Source organism: Triturus cristatus, chromosome 7, assembly GCF_964204655.1.
Source record: "Triturus cristatus chromosome 7, aTriCri1.1, whole genome shotgun sequence".
Taxonomy (NCBI): Eukaryota; Metazoa; Chordata; class Amphibia; order Caudata; family Salamandridae; genus Triturus; species Triturus cristatus.
In genome coordinates, this window is record NC_140590.1 from 971,802,303 (window position 1) to 971,828,095 (window position 25,793).

At 43.7% G+C, this 25,793-nt stretch overlaps 1 protein-coding gene across 1 annotated transcript in view; it reads right to left on the bottom strand.

Moving 5' to 3' along the window:
* Positions 1–25,793, bottom strand: part of TRPC7 (transient receptor potential cation channel subfamily C member 7) — a 1,109,978-nt gene that overhangs the window by 115,336 nt on the left and 968,849 nt on the right. Inside the window, exon 9 of the mRNA XM_085618014.1 lies at positions 24,810–24,890. Coding sequence (XP_085474140.1) covers positions 24,810–24,890 — 81 coding nt within the window. The remainder of the gene's footprint in view (positions 1–24,809; positions 24,891–25,793) is intronic.

A 25,793-nucleotide genomic window follows, 5' to 3' on the forward strand; every position in this document is an offset into this window, starting at 1 on the left:
TGCACTGTCAATGCATGCACTGTTTGCCATGAAAACAGTGCGTCCAACTTCCTGGAGGCACAGCAGCGCAGCTGGCATTGTCTCCAGGCTCTCTCTGAGAGCCGAAGCATACTGCTAGCCCCACAGTAAACTCATAATGCAGTGGTTTGGATGCCGACGGCTTGGCAGCCTTCTCTCAGCCGCAGCCATGGCAGGCTGGCAGTGTGCCCGACGAACTTGTAATTGGGCCCTAAGGGTACTTTTGTAGTCTATTCTCGTATTTTTTAAGTCTATTCCATATTTAATTTTCTGTAAAGGGTTTTGTGGTGGGGTGGGGTGTGGGTTGATGTTATTAATATTAATTATATTGTTAGTTAGATTTTTGAGGGTTAGTTAGTAGTAGTTGGTGATCCCTTGTCTAGTAATGTTGATTGTTAGGCCTACTTGACACCTCGACACCCAGAAGACAGCGATTGACAACTGGACATCCCTCACCAACGAAGACACACTGAAGACAATTAAGTCAATCAACTCTGGGGCCCCCATGGACCTCTTTCCCCACCGCATCTTCATCAGAGCCGCCGACATCATCACACCCATGTGCCGCTACACCATCAACCACTTACTGGCATCCGCCTCATTCCCCGATGACTGGAAACACGCCGAGGTCAACCCCCTCCTAAAGAAACCCTTGGCGGACCCCACTGACCTCAAAAACTACAGACCCATCTCCCTGCTCCTGTTCCCAGCGTAAGTCATTGAGAAAGCCATCAACAGCCTACTCGCCACATTCATCGAACAGCACAACATCCTCGACTCCTCCCAATCCGGCTTCAGAAAAAACAACAGTACGGAAACCGCCCTCCGCACCGCAACTGACGACATCCGCACCCTACTGGACAAAGGAGAAACATTATTCCTCATCCTCCTCGACCTCTCAGCTGCATTCGGCACAGTCTCTCAGCGCACCCTAATACGCAGACTCCATGACGCAGGGATCCAGGACAAGGTCCTCGACTGGATCCGCTCCTTTCTCTCTGGCAGAACGCAGCGGGTCAGACTCCCCCCTTTCCTCTCGGAGCCTACAGCTACCACCTGCAGAGTCCCCCAGGGTTCCTACCTCAGCCCGACGCTCTTCAACGTCTATATGGCTCCGCTCGCCCCCATCGTCAGAACCTACGGACTCAACATTGTGTCATACGCAGATGACACCCAACTCATCCTCTCCCTATCCAATGAACCCAACACCGCCAGACACAACTTTCAAGAAGGCATGGAAGTCGTCGCCAAATGGATGAAAAACAGCTGCCTACAACTAAACACCAACAAAACAGAAGAACTCATCATGGACCCTTACCCCGATGCCTGGACCGACACCTGGTGGCCCCCCACCCCCGGAAACCCGCCCACCCCGATGGACCTTGCACGCAACCTGGGAATCATCCTGGACTCCGAGCTCAAAATGGACCACCAGATCAACTCCATCTCATCCTCCTGCTTCCACACCCTCCGCCTCCTATGTAAGACCTTTACCTGGATCCCTCTCGAACACAGAAAAACCATCACTCATGCCCTGGTCACCGGAAGACTCGACTACGTCAACGCACTCTATGCTGGAATAAACAAAAACCTGACCCGCAAGCTACAGAATATCCAGAATGCCTCAGCAAGAGTGGTCCTCAACCTGCCAAAACACTGCCACATCTCCCAGCACCTGAGCACACTCCACTGCTTCCCCATCGAGGCTAGAGTCACCTTCAAAATGTTCACCCATGCACACAAGGCCCTCCACGACACTGGACCAGCATACCTGAACAGCCGACTCAAATTCTACGCACTGCAAAGGACCCTACGATCAGCCCAGCTCTCCTACGCCGTGGTCCCCTGCACCAAAAAGACCATATCAGGAGGATGCTCCTTCTTCCTCGCTGCCAGAGCCTGAAACGCCCTTCCGCTCCATCTCAGTTAGACAACATCACTCCCCATCTTCGCAAGAAACCTGAAAATCTGGCTCTTCGACAGACCCCCTCCTTGATGGACTGGAAGCTGCACCCCCCCACCCCTAGCGCCTTGAGACCCTTAAGGGTGAGCAGTCACACTTTACAAATGCCTGATTGATTGATTGATGATTGACTTGAAGTTTGGTACTAGTCTTGTGTTATTTTACATATTGTAATGTTATATCTTGTCGCTTTTATAGTTTTAATGTAATGTGTATTTTGTAACGGAAAACAGTATTTTTGGATGATGGGTATTTAATGTTTTTTACATGTTTATGGATTTGAAGTCATCTCATGAACCTGTGTTTTTTAAGGAAATAATTTGGTTTATAGTAATCCACCATTTTATTGGCACATTCTGCCACACTCCAGAAATGGGGAACAGGGTGCACAAGTCATATCCCCACATATGTTATGCATATTTGAGCATATCACATGTTTTCTGTTAGTTTTGTACACATTTTCAGTGATAGATTTGGGGATATGTGCTCTGCTATAGCTGTAACCACAGCGGTAGCAGCGGTTGCATTGTAAAATAGCAGGGGGAAGCTTCCCCGCCTTGGTGGTCGGAAAGGTCTCACGAAGACGACGATTGGACAGTTGGGTGTCTTTCACCGGCAGTAATATGCTGGTGGTGCCGCAGCTGGCACCGCAGAGCATATTTAGGTTTGCGAGTTTGCTGTCCTTTTCAGGGAGATGGACCCACCATGAAAAGGGTGAAAGAATGGCAACAAAGGGGTCCCTTTCCAGATTTGGGCCTAGGGGGTGAATACAGAGGGCACATGGATCCCCCCTGGATTTGCACCCCCCTTCCTGTGGGAACAGCTGAACCAAACACAGAGGAAATAGCTTTGGTGATTTATTTACTTTAGGTAAATTATTTTAGACATGTATCTCTTCTAGGCACTATGCACCCCACCTCATAGGCAATAAAGTCATTTTAGGAGTGACTTATTTAGCGCTTTAGAAAGGGTTTTTAGACATGGAAATGTTTGCAGGCTGCAGGGGACCGGGCCCCTGTACACACCAGTGTCATGGTTCGAGGGTCACAAAGTGGATGGCATAATATAGTGCTTCAGTCCACATGTGACATTTCATTTTACAAAATTGTGCCATACATATGCTCTTGCACCAGAGTGCAAGTGTGTGCGTGTTATGTCTAGCATAGGTTTTGTACTGGATTGTAACTCTTCCAGTACAAAATCCAATACATAGACTAACTTACAAGCTGTTCCCACATTGCATGTTTGTTGTACAATACAGCACACATGAAATGCTGGAAAAGTCAACATAAATACAAACATTTTTGCTTTTTAATTTCTGGCACTATGATGTATTACTTTTTGGTGCAAGGGCCAGTACTCATGCAACACCCACGGAACTCCACATTGACTCAAAATAGCACAAAATAGTGCCGAGTTGCTTTACTTTTTCACAACTTTCCAGTGCAAGTTTTGTACTGGAAAGTAAATAGTTTATCAACATTTGCACATTTTATGAATGTGCACGTTGCTAAGCCTGATAAATCTGCCCCTTAGTCAATACTTTAAAGTTAGATCTTTGCATCAGGCTGAGCCTTCAAGCCATTAATGTCTTTTTTTATTATATTCATTTGTGTTAAAAACTGTATTCATTTACTTATATTGTAGAATATATCAAAATGCCTACTTATAATGATGTAATCTTAACATTTGCCAGATACTGCTAAGATTTTAATGTAGAATAGTTGCTTATATTATGTTTATAGATTAGGTTGTAGATTGTTTTTGAACTGTCACTAGCCAAAGAATACTGTTTTTTTTTCTATGGATGTTAGAGTAACTCATTAAACTGAGCACTAAAGCAGAGATGGGTACTTTGCTTTATTTATTTTGTGTTGACAAACATATTTAGTTATTTTGAGTGAGAAATACATATTGCCAATATGCATCTTTAATAGATGTTGCTCGTAATAAGAAAAGGCAATGCAAAATAATTGTTTATATAAGGTTAGCACTGGCAGATGACTTCATATTACCAAGGACACAGAGCTCTATTACGGCTTAATTATAACAAGGTAATGCCTGCTAGGAGGTGCAGTCCTATTTCACTTTGCTTGATCTAACTGAACTATAACATACATGAAAACCGTAATTTGTAAAAAGAAGTGCTCAGGACTGCAGCCCTGCCTCCTTGATGATAACTAATAATTTTGTAAACTTAAATTTATATAAACACCATGGTAGATGACGTTTTTCTATCACATTTATTCTTTCATTAATGTTTGAACACTGTATTTTCTAGTTCAATTGCTCGTGCAGGAGGAAAAATAAATGCAAATGCATCCAAATATATTAAAGTTTGTGCATAGTAGCCGAGGTGTATGGCATATTGATTGGTACACTGCATGTTGTGGATATCAAGGAGAGGTATGTGACCATGGTTGGACATCAGTGTTGATGGGGGCTTTATGCCTGCTTGCACTGCCCATAGCGTCCTTGTTATGTCACTGACTCAAATGTGTGAAAAAATAATACTACCAAAGAACGTGCTCCATATTTTGGCTTTTCTTGTTGCATAATTTAGATAGTCCTTGCACATAATGTATCCCTACATTGCAGCTTAATCGTACTGGCCCTCACAATGGTAAATCTCTGCTAAGTGGTTTGGAGACTGTCAGTGGGATAACGAAAAATTCCACTTTTCAAAGAACCATCTAATATTTTCTAGATTTTATAGGCTCCTATGAAATTCTGGTTTTTATGTTTATGGTGCTGAAGTTTGCAGATAGATAGATAGATAGATAGATAGATAGATAGATAGATAGATAGATAGATAGATAGATAGATAGATAGATAGATAGATAGATAGATAGATAGATAGATAGATAGATAGATAGATAGAGAGCAGTAGCGGCTGGTCACATTTGAAAGTGGTAAGGCGTAAAATTAGTAGTGGAGCACACTGTGTCAAGCGAGCGAGCAAGGCCGAACGACCTAAGGAGGGTTCGGGGGGATTTTTCCCCTGAGAAAATTTTGAAAAATGAGTGGGCAAATGGTGCATTTTCAAGCCAGTGCCTACGTGAGATAAAGTGGCATTCGAGATGGCCCAACAGAGTCAAATGCCTACTTCGGGGGGTTCACTTGTGGAGTTATTATTAATATTTATTTTTAAAGAGTATTGTTACACACCCACTTTTACAGCAAGAGAAACTATGGCTAAAACAAACAAAAAGTTGAGAATAATGGTGATAGTGGTGGACCAAGAATTGTGCAAGAGCTTGAAGAACTGACACAAGCACTGGTCACACTACAATGGATTAAACTATTTTTTGAATGAAAAAAGTAAATAGGCACAGTATGTTTGAGAGGACTGAATAAATGCCTTCACAGAGGCGGTGGAAGAGGATTTCTTGCAAAAGACTCTAGTTCTCAACACAAGTTTTTTACTGACATAGTTTCAGGAACTAATAGCATTTTGTTAGAAACGGGGCAGCGTGGTGCAGAGTGGGTGGGCCAAACTCCGGAGGAAATGTGTGAAGCATCCGCGCAGCACTCACAGGCGACACACCAGGCACACTACAAAAAGAGACTTCACACCAGGTTGCATAAAAATAACGTGTATTATAAAAACACATTAGAATGTAGAACACAAGTGCATATCTTCCTTGCCAGCCGACACCGGGTAGCAACTCACAGGGGACTATTTACAAGACAGGGCCAATCAGGCCGCTGCCAGAACCATCACAAGGTATAATCAGTAAATGTAGAGTCCATCAATAAATGCGTAACAGCCAGCAACTACTGGCAAGACCATGCACTGAGCAACATCATATCTGCGTAAACCAAGTAGGCATGAACATGTAGCCTCATAACATTAGCATGGTAGAAATGAGGTTGGCCTAAAGTTCCTTCGGCCCAAACCTGTGAGCACAAGGAAAGAGCATTAGGCAACAGTAGCCTAAAGGCATTAGGCATGAGAACCCATTATGCATAACAGCATTTGTATAAATCACAATGGCCTAAATCAGGATAGGCATAAGCCACATTAGCTCAGGTATAAACATAGAACCTCCTCCCGGGGCGTAAATCAGCGTAGGCATAACCATGGGATCCTAGGGCATCCTCATTAGCCTAACAGCCTGAGCACCACACTAGGCATAACATTAGGATTAGCATTAGGCATAACATTAGGCATCACCCTTAGGTTTTGAAACACATTACGCGTTACAGTAGCCTGTAGCCACCTTATGCAGTAAAACAGATGAGGCAAAAATGCAATATCATTAGTGTAAAGACACGTTAGGCATACATCCTATTATGCTTAACAGTAGGCCTGGACATATTCACACTGACATAAGTCATAAACGCATGAGTCATAGCGCTAGGAGGTCAGGCAAGAAGACACGTTATGCAGAGCACCAACCATCAGTAGTGTGGCCCTAGGAAGGAGCGTTAGACCACATTATTGGCATAAAGACATTAACATGCAGCACCTCGTTAGAAGAAACACGCCTGAGTATAAATCACCTTAGCGTAAGCCCATTATGCCCTAGGCATCCCGGTAGGCATTTCAAGCATGGATACAGATCCTCCTATCCGGCATGCACATTAGGCATGGAAGCATAAGGCCTAAACATAACCTTGTGCATAATCTTAGGCATAAAAGCACATTCTGCACGGAATCATCAGTGTAAGCATTAGGCATAAACATGTGGCCAGAGAGGTAACATCATTGGGGTGAAGGCTTAAACTTATTAACATTGAGGTGAACAGCCTTAGCATGCAGCATCTCCTTACTACATTATACCAGAAAGCAGCAGGGCCACCCTAGGAATGCCACAGTTACTTGTCCTCGTTGTGGTATCTGTCCACACTCTCGGGGTGCAGCTGTAGGGATGTGGACTAGCACTTCCATACCCTCTGGAGCACCCACTGGCCCCTACCCAAGTATGCGCAACGTTGCAGCTGCTCGTTCTGCAGCGCAGCTGTGTAAGAGTCAGGCCCACAAAGACAAAGTCATTTCTAGCACCAATGTGCCCGTTGGAGCACTCCCGCCCGGGGCTCTAAAATGTATTGATGCCCACAAGAAAAGAAAATGTTGCAGCGGCCCGCAACTGTGGTGCCGCTGGGTAGCCCCCGAGGCACGGTGTCCCGGTTCGTGCTGGAGCCCCACCGGGACTCCCGAAACAAATGTGGCCCCCAGTGATGGAGCGGCCCGCTGTTCCCGCGGGGCCGCTCAGGCATTCAGGCACTGGTCCTGCATCTCAATCCAGCCCTCCAGCTCCACTCACCGGGACTCTTCTCCCTCATGCCAAGGAGGCTTCCGTGGCTCTCCCAGGAGGCGGCAGGTATCCCAGGCGGCGGGGGCAGGCACCGACAATGCGCCTCGGGCCCCCCCTCCGCCTCACTCCTGGGCAGCTGCACTTGCGGGGCTCTCATCACCTCACGAGCCCCGCCCACAGCAGCACCGTTCGGCACTTCACCCGGGCCCCCTCCTGGGACCCGGGGCTTCACTGGGCAGACGCGCGGGGCTCCCCTCAATGCATGGAGCCCCGCTGGAGTGCAGACTTCCTCCAGCCGCCGTCCAGAGCGGGGTGGGCTCCCGCCTGGATTTTCCTTCCGGTCGGCTTCTGGCGAGGTCCCTTTTCCTTCTGGGTCGCCGCCGGCAGCCCGGCGGCCCTCAAACGATCCTTGGCAGCAATGCGGGGTGGGCACCCGCAAAATCAGCATAAAGACCGCGGGGTGGGCTCCCGCCGGTCTAAATAGCAAACGGCCGGCAGACACGCGGGGTGGGTACCCGCTGTATTTTTAAAACGTGGCGAAGGCAGCAAACGGCGGGGCAGGCTCCCGCTTGGAGGAAATAAGCAAAATACAGCACGATAACTCGGGGTGGGCACCCGCTCGTCTTCTCCTGGCAACTTGGATATGGTGCTTTGACAGGACAGCACTGCAGGTGTCTGCTCATTTTCCCCTGGCACTTGGAAAATAGCGTTACGAGGTGCGAGGTCCCACCAGAGGCTTCAGGGACAGAAGATAGCGCACCTCTTCTGGTAATCCAGAAAATAGTCCCACTTGGCACTAGAGGGCAGGCAGCGCAGCACAGGTACTTCAACTACGGAATTCCCAAGGCGCTAGCTGGTGCATAGTTCCAGGGTCCCACACGAGAGGGTAGCGCCCACGCTCCTCACCTCCTTGGAGTGCCCGGCTTTAGTGCTGGTGGCGCCCAATGAGCACCTCTGCCACGGATTCTTTCACTAGCAACCTTTAACAGTGACCAAGTCTCCATAACCACACTCTCTCAGATGTATTGAATTTGTTATATAGCGCCACTCATACCAGTGTAGGGCGTCCGAGCACTTTGCATCACACACACATTACACAGAGACAATCAATCATACGTGTGTAAATCAGAGTATAGGAAATGTTACATAAGCCAAGGGACTAAAATCGTAGGAGTCACATGTCATCCATACTGGCAGGCACTATAGTTTAAGAGTGTTTGGTGTGGAGAAGCACAAACTTCGAAAAAGAAACAGCATAGTTGGGAGTTTCCTTTAATAATAAGAATCGATTTCTAGCCAAATTAACCCTTTTTGCAACATTAATCAATGTTCTAATAATGTATACTTTGCAGTGTGTATGCAGTTCTATCATAAAAGTTAATAGCTCACTATTCTATATTAGGACTTTAAGTTATAAATTGCAAGTACCAAAAAAAGATGTCTCTTTTGAAAGCAGTAACCTGCTGATCTGTTTATATCATACACACTCTGTAATCTACTTGGTACACGTTCTTTGCAGCAGGCACATTAACCCTCTGCACTAACTTCACCTAAGTCAAAATCTCAACTATACAAAATGCTTATCTCTCTCCAGGAAGATAATTAATCACACGAGTTATCTTGACATTTATGTGAGGCCTGCTAATTGCCGGGGGAAAGAAACGCTGCAGCAGGTGCTTTAAAAGCATAATAAACTTTCAAACAAGGCGCCCCCAGGAAGCCGGCACCCGGTGCGGAGGCACCGGTCGCACCGGTCGCACCGCCCTAAAGCCGGCCCTGCTGGCCAACGACCGATGGCGCTCACGAGGCGCTAGGGCAGGAGAGCAGGCAGGCAAGGCTGGGCAAGATCAGCAGACAGTGGGCACTCATCAGTACAGGACAGCAGCTCCTAGAAGCAGTCAACTCCCACAAAGTGGCACTTCTTCTGACATAGCGGTCTTCACTCCAGCAAAGGCTCTCAATGGCCCTGTGGACAGCAGAGGGGTACAGATGGGCTCAGGGGCCAGCACACAGGCCCTTGCGGCGGTACCTCCTGGCAGAGCGTCCCCCTCAATTAAGTCCACGTTCAGTCTGAGCACATGGCATCTCCGCTCCGCTATTTATACACTCCTCACCCCACTTAACAGAAAGGGCTGGAAGCTTCTGGAAGGTTCCCTGGGGAACCGGTCCCAACTGGTTTTGGGGGAGGTGTAGAGCACCCTGTCTGCCAGGCTTCCCTCCAAAAGCTGGGGGGTGGGAAGCAGACAGCTAGACCTCCAACTCACCTCAGACAGGCGGCACATGTGCAGACAGGAATGTCATCCATTTTGAAAGTAACATTTCCACAATGGTCAAAATAAACCTGCATACACCATTGTGCAGTATTTAACATTTGCATTTCAAATACATCAACATGACATGTTTATTCCCACAAAAGTGAAAAATTCAGAGAAAAAGGGCCAAGTCCAACACTCATACTTGGCTAATTGAAGGCAGACTTTCTCTCTCTTGAACAGAGTTCCATAATCAGTCTTTAAAATATAGAGGACCCCAATATCGGCTGTGGAATCTGGGTTAATACGTGGCTATAGCATCAACAGAAGATGTGCACCATATGTAAAGATTCTCCATAATCAGGGATATGGTAAACTATTGGTTTTATCATTATGGTTCCCCACCAGCATATGCAGAAAACAGGGTCTAGAACTTCAATATTTTAGACAGTTAGACAGTCAAAGAGTCAAGCAGATATGAAAAACATCCTCCACACACCGCCTCTGTGCACCCATGTACAACTACCCTGTACATGCACGCACAGTTCTAAAATAGTCATGTACGTCACAAGGATGCCCATTAATATGAATCCTTCTGGAGATCACGGAGGTACCAAATTGAATGTACTATACTCTCAGCTCACATGCACAAACCTGCAGTCACCCAGAATCCATGTAGTAGTGCTTATCAAGACAAAAGCCTTTTCAAAAACATGGGTCCCCCTTGTGTGCACCTTATAAATGCTGTACAAACCCCACCTTTACCGAGCACTGTACACTAACATTAATAATGTGAACAGCCCCTGGGCAAGGTTTTGCGCCAGGGTCCCATATGGCTCCACCAAACCTGTCAAACTGCGGAAAACCTCTGATCTGAGGCACATACCACCAGCTTAAAAGCAAACATACCCAGCAGAGATCTTGCCTATCACCTTGTCCTTCCTGTGCCTATTGCAGCTGCTCAATCGAAAAGGGTGGGAAAGAGTTTGTTCTGTCAAGGAATCTTTGTTTGACATTCTGAAGTTAGGTCACAAGATGGTAAATCTTTGGCAGATAAAGAACAGATACTTTCGCCTCACACACTCCACCTGCACCTCAGAAAGCTGTGCCACTCTCATTTCATACACAAGGTCCGAACTAGCTTCCCAAATGCATGGATGAAACACAGGAAAATCAGAACAATGCAGCTTTTTTGTAACACGTTTGATTATGTTTTCTTTCTGTGACTCATGCAAGGTGACATTCGTTCATTATTTCTCTGTTAATCATGTCACGTTTTCATTTAGAATTAACACAACTGCAACCCAAACAAACAACAATTGTTGGGCCTAAAAGACATAACCGATGCATCATTAACATATAATGTAATTTATGTTTCACTGTGCATATTAACAATTATTTATCACACCATGTAATATGTGTGAAGTCACCATATCCTCACATGTATTTGCATGGATTTTAACACTAAACCCTGCTTGTAAGATGCATTCACAGAGGTGTGGTAAAAGTAAACTGCACCAGAGCATGCAAAAAGCATCCCGTATCACTAAGAACAAAACTATTTTTTTTAAAAGCATCCCGTATCAGCACTTGCAAATTCAAACACTAAGATCCAACATTTCTGTTTTGCGGGCTAAAATGAAAAATCAGAGGCATCAGAAGAGATGAGAAATATGGCATCACAACCTGTAGCTGCTGTTTCAACATAGTGAAGCTCCGATCAGAAGGTGGAAAGCTCTGGGTACTTCTCCTTCAATCATTAAAGACCTCATGTCCAAAATCTTACCCACCGATGCTAAGCACTGCAGTCAATATTGTACTTCCCTGGCAAGACTCGAGTCTGCTTCCCCACCGCAGCTCTAACGCTCTAGCCCAGGCATAATAACTTTTAAAAATGCCTGCGACACGGTCCTTACCTCCTGGGCTGCTGGTTAACTTCTGTGCCTGCGGTGCCCACTCCTCAGTTCAGTCGAGTCAGTGCTGCTGCTGTCTGTGTCCGTGACGCAGTGGCTAAGGCTTCCTCGTCCTACAACCTCCTTCCAGAAAGTTCCACCAAGTGCAGACACGTGAGGGAAGCAGTTTGAGGTCGAGTCTGCACAGACTCGAATCCTCAGCTTCCCGCCTGCCACACCCCTTTCCCAACTCGTCACAGGGTGAGTCCCACCACGCCCTGTAATGAGCTGGGAAAGGGCTCCACTCTCTGATTGACGTGGAGGGTTAGCGATACCGGGCTTGGACTTAAAACGCCCGAGGCTAACTTTGCCTCCACGCCATTAGGGGGTGGAGACCGGGCCCTGAAGCTAGGTCTTTGCCGAGCTGATGACATTACAGCCTCAAGTGCTGTGAGGTTGTCAGCCCGGCAAACACTGAGGCTTCTTTGGGCCCGGAAGGGGAGAGTCATGTGACATGCCTCCAGCGGCCACAACGAACGGCCACTGTCACGGCGGCAATATGTAGACTATCACTATTTAAAAGATAAGACATTAGAAAAAAGTAAAAAAACAGATATTTTTTATTAAATAAAAATATGAGGAGCATTGAGCACGTCACTTTGGTAACGGGGGCGGAGCCCCGACGCCCACGGGGAGAAACCGCCAATGATAGATAGATAGATAGATCAAAAATGTTATTGGCCTAAAACATGACTTTGCCATTCCAACTTGCAGAGGGTGTTTTGGAATTTGCTTAAGAAAGAAATTGTCCAATGGAAAAATATTTAATGGCGTGCCAGCAAACCTCAGTTTACTCTTTTGTCATTTAGAAATTGTTGTAAATCTCTTCCGAAGTATTTATGTAGTTTTAAATAGAACATGTATTTTTATCTAGGAGGGAAAGTGCCTCACGTCTGCAGATGTCTGCAGACTTTTCCGTTTTTTGAAAATTAATTTAAATCTCATTGATTTTTCAGAGCGGAACATTTTGTTCCCTCTGCGATTATTTATGTCTGGTGATTTTTAACCAATGACTGTGATGTCCATAAAAATAGTTCTGAAACAAATATAATGTCAATATGAAGGGAGGTATTGCTTCCTGCAATAAAAATGATAAGTAGCACGGCCCAAAGTCAATGTGTGCATTTTTTCTTGTGAACCAAAACTAAAGTCGTATTTCAGTGGGGTGTGGTACTAACTGATATTAAATGTACGTTTAAAAAAGTTTTTTGATTACTTAGAACTCTGTGTGATACACCAGCACTGAGCTATGCAAAAGCTAAAGATGTCCTCCAAGACTGGAGAAGATTCTAGAGAATTTTACAGAGGAAAACCAAGTAAAACTCAATGGTACTGCAGCCTTATATCTCAATGTTCTGTCTTATATAGCGGACATCAGTGATATCAATTCCGATAACCTGTGTGAGTTGTGGAACAGAGCGTGGTAGATTATGGCTACTTTTACTAAACAGAGAACAACTGAAATTTACTAACTTTGGTGAGTCATGCAAACATAATTCCTAAATCCTTGGCCATGACGAGGCACATGATGTTACTCACAATAAACAATTGATGACATTGGTAGTGGACAGTGATGCAATTGATGCTGCCCTCTTAAATGGCATAATAATTCACAATACATCTCACCAGGGATGCCAGCAGTAGTGTCATTTTAGATGCCATCTTACTTTGTATGAAATCATTTTATTTGCAATTACCCTCACTGCAACATGTATCCTCACAGATCTTGGTTTGTTTCAAGGGGTTCAGTACCACATTCAAGATATAAGTTCCTTATAATAGATGCATAATCTGAATAACCAATGATTGGCTCTTGTCAAACAGATGAGTAAACAATTATTTATTTATGGTTTAGTTTGATGATGCAAATAGTGACTGAAGAAGTAGTTGCCATGATGAATTTGAGTGGGACTAATGAAGATGCAAGATCAGTCTCCAACAACTATAACTCCCTGGAGGTAGATAGGACATCTAACAGCTAGGAACTGTACGGAAGCAGAAGGAGAATGGATATAAAAATTGATTGAGGTTTAAGGATTCACACATCATACTTCTCCCAACTAACCTCACATACTTGCTGAACCCTGCAAAGTTTGATTATCAAGCAGAATAATAAATAGAGTAAAAAACAAACAAAATGTCTAATTATAAGTTTGACGGATGAGACTTCATCTGTTAAGGTGTGTAGGACACTATCCTGATGGACTAATGTCCGTTAGATTAAGAGATGACCACCAGCTCAACAGCCTCTTTACCTTGAAGGAAAATGCTGTCATAGTGGTACCTTTTAAGATACAAAACTTTGGTGGACGTCTGTCACCTGTTTTGAGATCAGTATAAACATTATCTTTGTTTTTCAAGAACAAATTCCCAAAAGAGGGAGTCTGTTTTTGAAAAACAAAAAACAAATAATTACACCTACACCTTGGGAGTTTTCTCCTAGGATGTGGGGAATCATTATTGGTTTTTCTGTCCCTGTTCTGTTTCTGTCAACAGTATACAGGGGATAGGAAAGAGACAATATCTGGAGGAAGTCTTACACATATGGGAACAGGTCTAGGACAGGCACCCGTGGCTTATAGTACTCCACTGCCTGCTACTGCAGATCCATCAAGAATGAACAGTGGGTCAGAACGCAGACAAGCAGAAATTTTAGCGTAATCTAGGTCGATCTCCGAATGTGGGTTCAACCATTGAGAGAGACAATGTTGCCAAGAGAAGAAAGGACGATGGCAGAACCCTCTAGGATACTGTTTGGGCAGCAGGTTGTGTGTACAGGTAATCATTGGAGGAGTAGGAGCTGGGATAGAGAAGATCTTACATCCTCGAAGAGGGAAGAAGGAGCAATACCAAGAAGAACACAAAGTTGTGACAGAGAGGATGTAGAAAGGGAAAGAATTCAGGAAGTGTTGCAGAGTGCAATAAAAGCGCCAATGTTGGATGTGGTTCGATTAAAGGTGGAAATAGATGAAGGAGTTGAAGGAAATCTGCCTTTGGAGAGAATTCAGACATATGATCCAAATGAACTGGTATTTGTGGCCAAAGATATTACAAGAAAGGCAAAGCTTACGATGCCCTATGGCAGTGAACACGAAGGTATGATGTTGATTTGAAAAAGACCAAGATGATGCAGGGGTCTTGCAGATTAAATTATACAGACAAGGAGTTGGAGGAAAAGCGTACTGTTGGGTTGAAAGCCCAGATTAGAGAACTGGTACTAGGAATGTGAGAATGGAAAGCACTAGACAGATGGGAAGAGAGATGGTCCAAAAAGAAATGTGCTAAGACTGGAATAGGTACCTCTTCACCTCAGGAGGGAGGGATGGACGCCACCGGAAATTTTCCCTTGAGAGAAGTGCAGAACGGAGGGTATGTACATGTGCCATGGAGCAGGGGTGAAATGGCTGCTTTTACAAATGATTTTCATCGGCTGAGGGAGAAACCAGCAGAGTGGTATAAGCAGATAGACCGGTTTGTTAAGCTCTCAAAGGTGTTGTGGATCGATTTGAATACTTTGTTTGATATAGTGGTGCCGGCAGATATGTGGGCAGCATGCAAAATTGCTATTGAGTGGCCAACAGCTAAGCCACCCAAAGATTCAGTAACGCATGGTCCTTCACCTGATGTGATGAGTAAATATGAGCAAGTAATTACCTGGTTGCAGTTTAAGGTGGCTCCGCAGATTGTTGATTGGCTTAAAATCGATCGTACGACTCAAGAGCCTAAGGAATCAGTGCATGATTATTACGAATGATTGTTATTAACTTTTAAACAGCATAGTGGATTGGATACTATTGATCAAAAGATACGGGACAGTTTGTCTCCAAGTTTGTGTTAGGTTTCAAATCTGACATTAGTTTGATGATACAACACCACCTGATATGTTGGCAGAATAAGTCGGTTGATGAAATACTGAGGTATGCTAAATAACCCTGGGTGTAGTTCGCCTAGTAGCGCTACACGTAGCTATGCAAAGTGCACTTCGCACTACACGAAATACGTGTAGCACTACGCGAACTGCGTTCCGGGTTATTTAGCATACTGTTAATAATGATGTTCGCGATGATTGCACAGTGCCGGATGCTTGTCCGCACTGTGCAATCACTGAAAATGGCATCTTGCACAGTGCGAGCTGTCGTTTTCTGCCGCTTGAGTAGATTTTCACTCGAGCGGCAGCTTTCTCAACGCGGACTGGTAGTTTCTCATCGTGAGCAGTCGCGAGCATACGCGACCACTCGTAATGAGAAACCTGACTTCCCCACGTTGAGAATCTCGCCGGGAGGTTTATTTTCCAAGCTCGCGATCGTCAACTTGACGTTGCTGATCGCGAACGAGGAAAAAGTCTTACCGGGATGTCATTTTGCTCGCTCGCGAACTTGAAATTAAGGAGCGCGAGCGCGCAAAAAATGGCAACTACGCAACGTGTTTTTGCACTGTGCTACGTGCAACTCGCGTAGCGCGAAGTAGCACAAACTACGCGAGCGTAGCATAGTTGACCGCCCAGGGTTAATGCTAAATATTGTAGTGATCAAGTAGAATCAGTACAAAAGAAATTGCAAGACAAGTTGATGTTGGCTCAGTTGAGAAATGCAGATTATATGCAGGGGGTTGGAGGAGGTATGGGTAGAGGAAGAAGAAGTGGCCGAGGTATGGATCAACAAATGGCAACCCAACCAGGTCAGGGACAAGGAAGAGGTACAGAGATGAGTACAAGTGAGTGGGTGGCACAACAAAAGAAGGTTACTACCTGTCATTATTGTCACAAGATGGGGCATTGGAAGCGCGAGTGTCGATTGAATCCTGCTAATCAAAGCCAATATGAGGGAGAAGGACAAATATGCGAGACTCTATAGACTGTGACTAGACCTAGGTCCATGTATGGAGATTGCGAGCCACAAATACAGGTGCCACAGCCTCCCACAATAACCATGCATAATCAGACATATCAGTAGATGCCGTAATTTGAAATATGAGACAGATACGAACAATCTCAGGGTCCTCTGGAGTGCCAGAGAGGGGCACAGGAAGAATGCCCTCTCGATACAGTACTGGAGGTAGATCAGAGTGGGCCATTCGTGGATGCAAATGTGAATGGATATCCTGTCACCTTTTTATTAGATACTGGAGCTGCGTGTTCCACAGTAAGAACAGATGTGGTCCCCAACTTATCTCTTTCTGGACAATCGATTCAAGTAGTGGGTGTCAGTAATCAGAAAATGACCAACCAATTACAAATGCATTACCTGTTAGAATAGGGCCGTTCAAGGATAAGCATCAATTTGTGGTGTGCAATACAAGTCCGGTTTGTCTTTTGGGCTGTGATCTTTTGTGCAAATTAAATTGTAACATCTCGTGCACTCTGAGAGGTGTGGAGCTGCAGACCTATGATGATGATGATGATTTCAAAATGGCTAATATGAGCATGTGTGCAGAACTGTTTGTGGTTCTCACAAAAGCAGAATTGCTGCATGATTTGAGAGATTCAGTTGACCCGAAGGTGTGGGATTTCACAGGGGAGGAGATAGGGTTAATCCGAGGGGAAGAACCTGTTAAGATACAGGTGAGACCAAATGCTGAGTTTCCACAAACCCCAAAATATAAACTGTCTGCAGAGACAGTGGCTGGGATAACTCCTGTTATTGAGTCAATGATCACACAAGGCATTCTAAAGGAGATACAAGCAAGTCCCTGTATTTCATCGATCATGGGTTTGCAGAAGCCTAGTGGCAAGTTTAGAATAGTACAAGACCTGCTCAGGATTAATGAAATCGTGATTCCCTGTTGTCCCGTGGTACCGAATCCGGCTGTTATTCTCTTCCAAATACCATGTGAAGCAGAATGGCTTACCGTCATACATTTGTGTCAAGCATTCTTTTCCAAACCTCTACACAAAGAAAGTCAGTATTTGCATTCTGGATGGGTGACCGTGTCTTAACATGGTGTAGAATCCCTCATGGGTATACAGAAAGCCCCTCTATCTTTAGCCAGTGTCTGAAAAAGAATCTGGAAGGGCTATTGATGCCACAGAAATCAGTCTTGGTTCAGTATATTGATGACCTTTTAGTCACCTCAGAAAATGAAGATGCATGCAGGATAGACACGGTGCACTTGTTGAACCATTTGGCAGAGAATGGACTTAAGGTGTCCCCAAATAAGCTGCAGTTTTGTTTACCTGAAGTTCAATATCTGGGACATCGTATTGAGAAGGGAAAGCGAAGGGTGTCACCAGATCGCATAGAAGCGATCTTGCAAATGGGAACTCCGAAAACACAGAAAGAAGTCTGCATGTTTTTGGGTATGGTCGGCTATTGTCGACAGTGGATCCCAAACTTTTCCTTACTAACAAAGCCTATGTTAAGACTAACATGAAAAGACATCAGTGATCCGGTACCATGGGTTGAAGAAAGCTTGAGAGCCACCCATGAGCTGCGAGAAAGCATATGTCGTGCCCCAGCTCTGGGAATGCCAGACTATAATAAAGCGTTTTCGCTCTTCTGCTGTGAGAAGGAGGGATATGCATTAGCGGTCCTTGTACAAACACATGGAGGTGCCCGTAGACCAGTGGCTTACTTTTCAGCTGCATTAGATCCAGTAGCTTCTGCATTGCCCGGATGTCTCAAATCCATTGCTGCAACAGGTGTCAGCATTGAAAGATGCGAAAGCATCGTGATGGGTCACCCATTAATCGTTTATGTGCCTCATTCTGTAGAATTGTTGATGACCAGAACAAAAACACAGTATCTTACGAACAATAGGTTGACCAAAAAAGAGCAAGTCATTCTAGCATCCAAAAATTTTACGTTGAGACGTTGTACCACTCTAAACCCCGCTACATTGTTGCCTGTTCCCCAAGAGGATGGAGATGAAAATTGTGAAGAGCATGATTGTCTAGATGTCACTGAACTATCTACCAAACTCAGACCTGACATTGTCGATGAACCTTTCCCTCAATCTGATTTGATCCTTTTTGTGGACGGTTCATGCCTAAGAGACAATGAAGGGTACCTAAGAGCAGCGTTTGCTGTATGCACCATCACCGGAGTAGTAGAAGCTGCCTGTTTGAATAGAGTATTCTCTGCTCAGGTAGCAGAAATCATTGCATTAATATGTGCCTGTATTATTTCCGAGTAACGATCTATACGGAGAGCCAATACGGGCTTGGTGTAGTTCATGATTTTGGTCAGTTGTGGTTGCAAAGGGGATTTTTAACATCCTCAGGGTCACCAATCCGAAATGGTGAATATGTGCGCCAACTATTGGACGCTTTGCAGTTGTGAAGTGTGCTGCTCACGGAAAGGGAGAAGACTTTGTCACAAAGGGAAATAATTATGCTGATGAAGTAGCTCGTTTTTGTGCTATACATGCATTTGTTTTTAATGGACAATATACAGGAGAAAGCATAGAAGAGACTGAGCTCAGCATGATGTTAGCTGTCGCTGATACATGGGATGAGGTGAAGCGCTTACAGGATGAGGTCTCAGAGGAAGAAGCTGCTTCATGGGTTAGAGCAGACTGTGAAAAAAGAGACAATGGCATTTGGGTGTCAATCGATAACAGAGCATTTCACCTAACTGTTTGTTGAGCCCAATGGCAAAGCTGATTCACGGAGCAGTCCATCTGAGACGAGATACATGGTGCGAGTGTTCAGGCAAACATGCTTTAATCCACGCTTTTGTGTGATTGCTGAAGAAGTGTGTCATAGATGTGTTACGTGTCAACAAATGAATGCAGTAAAGAGAACGGTGGTTACAATGAGTCACATTGGAAGATCAGGAGGTCCTTTTAACAGGATACAATTTTATTTTATTGAGATGCCAAGATGCAATAGGCTGAGATGTGTTTTGGTGGTGGTGTGCATCTTTTCACATTGGGTTGAGGCATATCCAACTCAACAATGTGATAGTCTCACTGTAGCAAAGTTGCTGTTGCGAGAACTGATACCAAGATTCCCGACTTCAGTGGAGACAGATAGAGGAACTCACTTCCATAGTGAACTCATGAAACTGTTGTGTGCTGCTTTAAACATAGACCAGAGATTGCATTGCAGTTACAGGCCCGAAGCGTCTGGTCTGGTGGAACAGGTGAATGGCATGATCAAATGAGAGTGGCTAAGGTTTGTTCATCGACTGCTTTGAAGTGGCCGGATGCTTTGCCTCTTGTTCTGATGAGCCTGATAGGAGAACAGGGCTATCCCCTCATGAAATACTGACAGGTAGAGCTATGAGATTGCCTATGGTGCCAGCCACAGCCTTGATAAATATCACTGATGATATGGTGTTGGATTATTGTAGGGGACTGGCTGATGTGGTTAAATCTGTGTCCCACCAGGTTGAGGTTGCGACTGCATCCACCTCGAGAGACCTGCTGCATGATCTAAACCCCGGAGACTGGGTATTTGTATGCAAGCACGTGCAGAAGAGCTGTCTTGATGCTCATTGGAGAGGACCATATCAAGTCATATTGGTCACAAGTACAGCGGTGAAGTGTGGAGAACTGCCGCATTGGATCCACGCTTCACATACCCGCAAGGTTCCAGAGCCTGTAGAGGAAGCGCCCATTCCTCAAGTTGCCCGAAGAGCAGCTGAATCTGAAGACTTACTGGGAGAAACAGAGCGAGGAGAAAGAGAACTGCCTGCTGAGGAGCAGCATACAGAGCCCAAAATCGCCGACATTGTGGAAGTACTCTCTGAACCAGACCCGAGTGAACGGCCTGGCATAGAAGGAACAGACAAAGAGGAAGAGCAGAGAGCAGATGCCACAGCAGAAAAGTGACCAACAAGAAAAGAAAGGCTGAACATAAGACTAGCATCTGAGAAAAATCTTGCTCCAATTCCTGAAACGTCTGAATCTGAACGAAGCGAACAAGAAAATTAAGACGCTCAAGAAGAAAAAGAACACCGTCTCAGAAGTACGCATCTCCTGAGTGGACATATCTGGTTGCATATGCAGAGCCCGAGGAATTCCGGGAGATTGGGAACTGGAACAGTGAGCTACGGAGGGGACACCCTCTCGATTGGTATTCAGTTGTTAGTCTCGGGAGTCGAAGCCTTTGGAACCCTGACACTGCAAGTTCCGAATCCACCCAGATTGAGTAGGTTGCGATTTTTTATCCTTAATCAGGTTGTTTTCCCTTCCTTTGGTCGACAGCTTACTGCGTTGGAATTGGGAGAAATTCAACCTGAAATCCTGCAAATGGTCCTCAACATACTCGGCTCTAACCTCATTAGAGATGAAGCTTGAACTGTGATCGAAGAACTCATTAGGCCTTAGAAAGAAGATAACCTAGCCCTGAGTGGAAGAAGATTTAAAATAGAGTCCTTTCAATAGAGAGAAGAATTCAGGATTAGGGCTGACTACTTCTCTACAATAGTATTGATGGACTGAATCCGACAATAATCGAGTGAGAAATTAATTACAGACATTGTAAATTGAAACTAAAAGTACAGAAAAGAGGAACAGAGACTCTCAACCTTTCTTTGGGTGTCAAATATGACAGTAAAAACATGGCTTCTAAAACTTCTGGACGGAAACAGAAATGTATTATTGGAACTCTTATAGCAATAGTGCTGCTTGTTATAATTGTGGTGATTGTCACATCTTTGATTGGGTCTCCCAATGATGAAAATAATGGGGAGCAAACTACCCTTACCCCACCTGTTTCAAATGTAGATATAGAAGAAGGTCCATCCATAAAAGATAAGGAAATGATTAAAGGAACTAGTCGTAGATTACATGTAGATTTGTCAAAGGGTGATTTCACGCTGAATGCATATTCCCGTTTGTTGTATGAGTATGTGGACACAATGGAAGCAAAAGATTGTTATGTGTACATGCAATTACCAGCATCAGTAGAGGAAGGCATACAATACCATCACTTGCCCGTGACTTATGGCATTACATGCAGCATTCTATTAAGCATGTTTTATAGTAAAGCCCATTTGAATATTATTTCTCGAATTATGATGTGGTACTCTCTGAAGTTCCAGTCCTAAAATACATGAACAAATATGATTATTACAAGGAACGAGAGCGCAGGTCTAAGTATTTTGTGCCTACCATCACTCCAGATACGTCTTATGCTCACAGACATAATTTGACATGCATGTTGACTGACATTGAAAAGAAATTCGTAGATCAGATAGAAGATCGACATAGGCAAGCTTTGTTTTGACCAGATCAGAAGCCGAAGGTATTGCCATGGACCAAAGAAGAATTGGATCACAAGGTGAAAGGGAGTTCAGGAGCCATAGTGTTAGACTTTCAGCAGAAAGGAAAGTTGTGCATTAGACATCCGTCCACATATTACGACAAGATATTTGTGGGTGAAAGTGATTGTGAACAAATTTTTCTGATTGAAGAGTCCATAAAGAAGGCACTACTGGATAAATTGACCATACTGCCTAATGTCTATTTTGTATGTGGAAAGAATGCTTACGTGAAACTGCCCAAGAATTGGTATGGGACATGCTACTTAGCTATAGTATTTCCCAAGATTTTCCATGTGGATGATTTAGGGACTTTGGAAGGAAAAGGATCTCATAGAGGAAAACGTGGTGTAAGTGCTGGAGAAATCATTGGTGATGTGTTTGGAGCCATGATATCTAGTCTAGGTGTGGTTTTGAATGATGTAAAAAGTCGAAAGCTAGCAACAATAGTGGATAAACTCTCCGTGAATATAGACACAAATCCTGTTATTAGTGGATGGTGAGATGTTCTCGATAAGGGCTATGGGGGCATATTATCAAGACAGGCAATAAAATTATCTTCGTTTTAGCGGCGGAAAACTGCCGCTAAAACGGTGATAATGGGCTTGATAATATGCTCTATGGAATTCCAATTGAAGCCCAGGTTAGATGTCCTTCACATCTAACATAGGCTTCAATTGGAATTCCAGAGAGCATATTATCAAGCCCATTATTGCCGTTTTAGCGGCAGTTTTATGCCGCTAAAATGACGATAATTGTATTGCCTGTCTTGATAATATGCCCCTTTGTTCTTCAAAATCGTCTTGCTTTAGATGTCCTACTAGCAAAAGCTGGAGGAGTCTGTAAACTTTTGAGAGTCCAACAGTGCTGCACTTATATTCCTGACAATAGTCGGGATATAAGGAAGTATATCACCAATATTTCAGATATCCATCAACAATTGCATAATTTGGCCGCTGAAGGACTCTGGGATCACACTGGCAAGGGTTTTGGACAGATTGGAAGTTGGTTTGGCAGTTAGGGACAGAGAATTATGGGTTACATCTTGAAACCCATCATAATAGCGGTCATTTGTATAATTGTCTTATAGGAAGCCATCAAAACATACAAATGGCAAAAGGCCAGACATCAGGAAAATATCCTGAGAAAATGAGAACAGCAAATGGAACGATTGCAGGACAGTCATTATCAGCACCTTAAGTGGTTAGAAAGATTTAGACATGGGCAGCAAGCTACATCTTCTGTTTAGGTCGGTCTTTTCTACAAGGTAGAAATTATGAAAAAAAGAAATTTGGTGTTATGACACTAGTCAGAAGAGGGGGGAACTGATAGAGCGCTTTCAGCACTCTATTTGTATTGGTGCACTATACTTATGGTTAATATGCACCTTCAAATATTCCTATTGTTTGCAGTGTCTTATGATCATTGACATGCAATCAGTAGCATTCATTGTAATTAAAAGTTCTATTATGATTATGTATGTATCGTTATGCCTGCATATACTGAGAGCAGGACAGTCTTATAAACACACAATGTAACGAAGTCTAGTTTAACTTGCCCGAGTCACTAGGCCTGAAACCATAATTCTTTTGCACCTCGTTGGGTTCTTGAGAAATAAAGAATTAAATGCATGTTGTTTTCATGAAAAATCATTGTTCTCATCCTACTGCAGGTATCGGAATGCCAACTCGTTATTTTCAGATTGGAAAAGATACAAGGGATGCTTTGAAGACAGTTGGAAGCGAGAAGGGAGGATGTCTCTCGTGTCTGGCTGGTCTGGGAACCAAGGTCGACTTGGTGAACAAAGAACTTTAATTAACAGAGCATGAACCTCCCCGCATAGAAAAAGTGGCAATGGAAATGTTTACCAAGATGAATCAGAAAATCAAATTCTATATTGTATGATGCGCAGGGACAGAGACCCCAGACTTGTGCTAGGTTTCAGTGAGAAAGGAGCATCTTAGAACTCGCGCCTAACCTTAAGCACTTTAACCCATTTGATGTGAGTACTTCTCAGGAAGTCAACACGTGCTGACACCTTTGGGATTAGATGGAAGGGTAGTTTGGTAGCGTCTCCTTTTAGTCTTGTGTAGGGACAGATTTGTTTTATTTCTAATGAAAGGAGATTTAGATTCTGCTATCAACCTGAATTGTATCTTGATCCTCGAATTTACAATTGTATTCTTGTTATGCCGAATTACTTATATTCGTAGATTCGGCTCTGTATTGATTTTTCTATTTCAATATATGCAAATTTTACGATGTGTATATATCCTATTATTCTTGCCCTTATAATAAATTGACAAACCCAAAGTCAGAGTCTGTGGTACTTTCAGGTATGATATTGACATCTTGTTATAAAATGTTTCTTCCCCTCCACCACTTTTAGTAGGTAAGTAAATGATCATCAGCGCTAAATGCTAGGAAGAAGACAGGGGTGCAATTTAGCGTAACCAATAGCCTACGAATTTTGATTAAGTAAAAGCCTATATATGAATTTGTCAAGCATAATATTTTCTTTGACTTATACTATGATGTGCATTTAGTTAAGGAGGCCACGCCCCCTGAAAAGATTTCGTATAGACTCTTCTTGAAACACACTTTTTAGTCTGAGCTCACCTTTTTCCTTCCACTTAAAGCACTGTAGTCTCTCCCTTATACCCGCCCTAAGACCAAATTTCTATATTTTATTAGCAGACTGATCGACATAATACAGCCCAAAATATCATAAAAGTTCATAACAATTCATCAAAAAAATTCCACATGCCCTTAAAATATGGTCCAGATAGATAGAAATGTTACGTCCGCGATCCATTTTTTGCGTATAGAAAGCTTCTAACATCTCATTCAAACACTCTGCACATTATTCTTGATCAAGTTAAAGTTAGACTTCCAGAAATGATAAAATGACTCAAATTGTGCAAACTGAGCTCCCTCCTGCACTTTATGACCTAAGAATAAAGGATCACAGAAAGGTTCTCTTTTCATTCTTATAGTTTTATGAAAGAAAAACTGAAAACCTTTTTTTTGTTGCCTGCTTATAAAAGTCCATTTATTTCAATTACGAGTATTTCATTCAAATAGAAAGCTGGGTCAACTCCCAAATATGCACCATCGAAAGTCAATAAGTTCATTAAGAATATTGTGTTAAAAATTACCTGATATCTTGTTGGTTTGTTGAAAGCATTCTTCACCGTAAAGCTTTCTAAATTTCGAGAAGCAGCTTGATGGCGAATTTTCTGAAACAAAAATACCCATCAGTAATTAAAAATATTTTTTGCACCGTGCTCAGCAGACACCAATATTTATTTTTTACATATTTTTCAGTTTATTAGGCATGAATTAAAAGTGGAATTGGAAGATCTTAATTTGCTTGATTTAGTTGCCAGCAATATATTTATATAGTCCTGTCAGACACATCGATTACCATTGGACTAAAGACATACCATTGTGGTTATCTTTGTTGAATACCATCTGATAAATTAAATAACTACATGGATAAATAAATGCTTCAAGTACAATTATAAGAAACTAAAAATACCCCAATGCGAAGAAAACCATGATTAACTGTTTGCAACTGACTGGGACAACTTGAGACCTCCCTAACAGCATGCTGTCAACACTCACTGAACATCCACATGTGCCTATTGTGCAGCCCCTTGCCGTACATCAACCAGCACCCAGTTAATGCACGACGCCTCTGTTAATGAGTCAACTTTACATTTATTTAGATCGTAGACTGGACCATTTTGGGTTGTCAGTATTTTATAGCGGGTTGTTTTCAAAGGCATGACTTAAACCATCCTACGGCCTGTGGAATAAGCTTTTTGCAGCGGGGCCTGTCAAGGACCCACACACCTCAGACTTCACGTGTCTTTCAGCCCGAGGCGGAGGGCTCCTCCCAGTCTGCTGTGCTTCGGATGTGAGCAGCACATCCCCTAAACACAGTCACGCAGCGCGGTGCCGTCTGTTCATGAACAACAGACAGAGAGAAACATACTTCAGACGATTCCCCTCTGCTCTCTTTCCTGTATCATGCACTGCACTCTTTAGGAGAGGAGGAGAACGGACTGGATTGGCGCTTTTATCCTTCTTGACTCAGATTAAGGCTTCATTTATAGCATGGAATACAAATTGTCCCT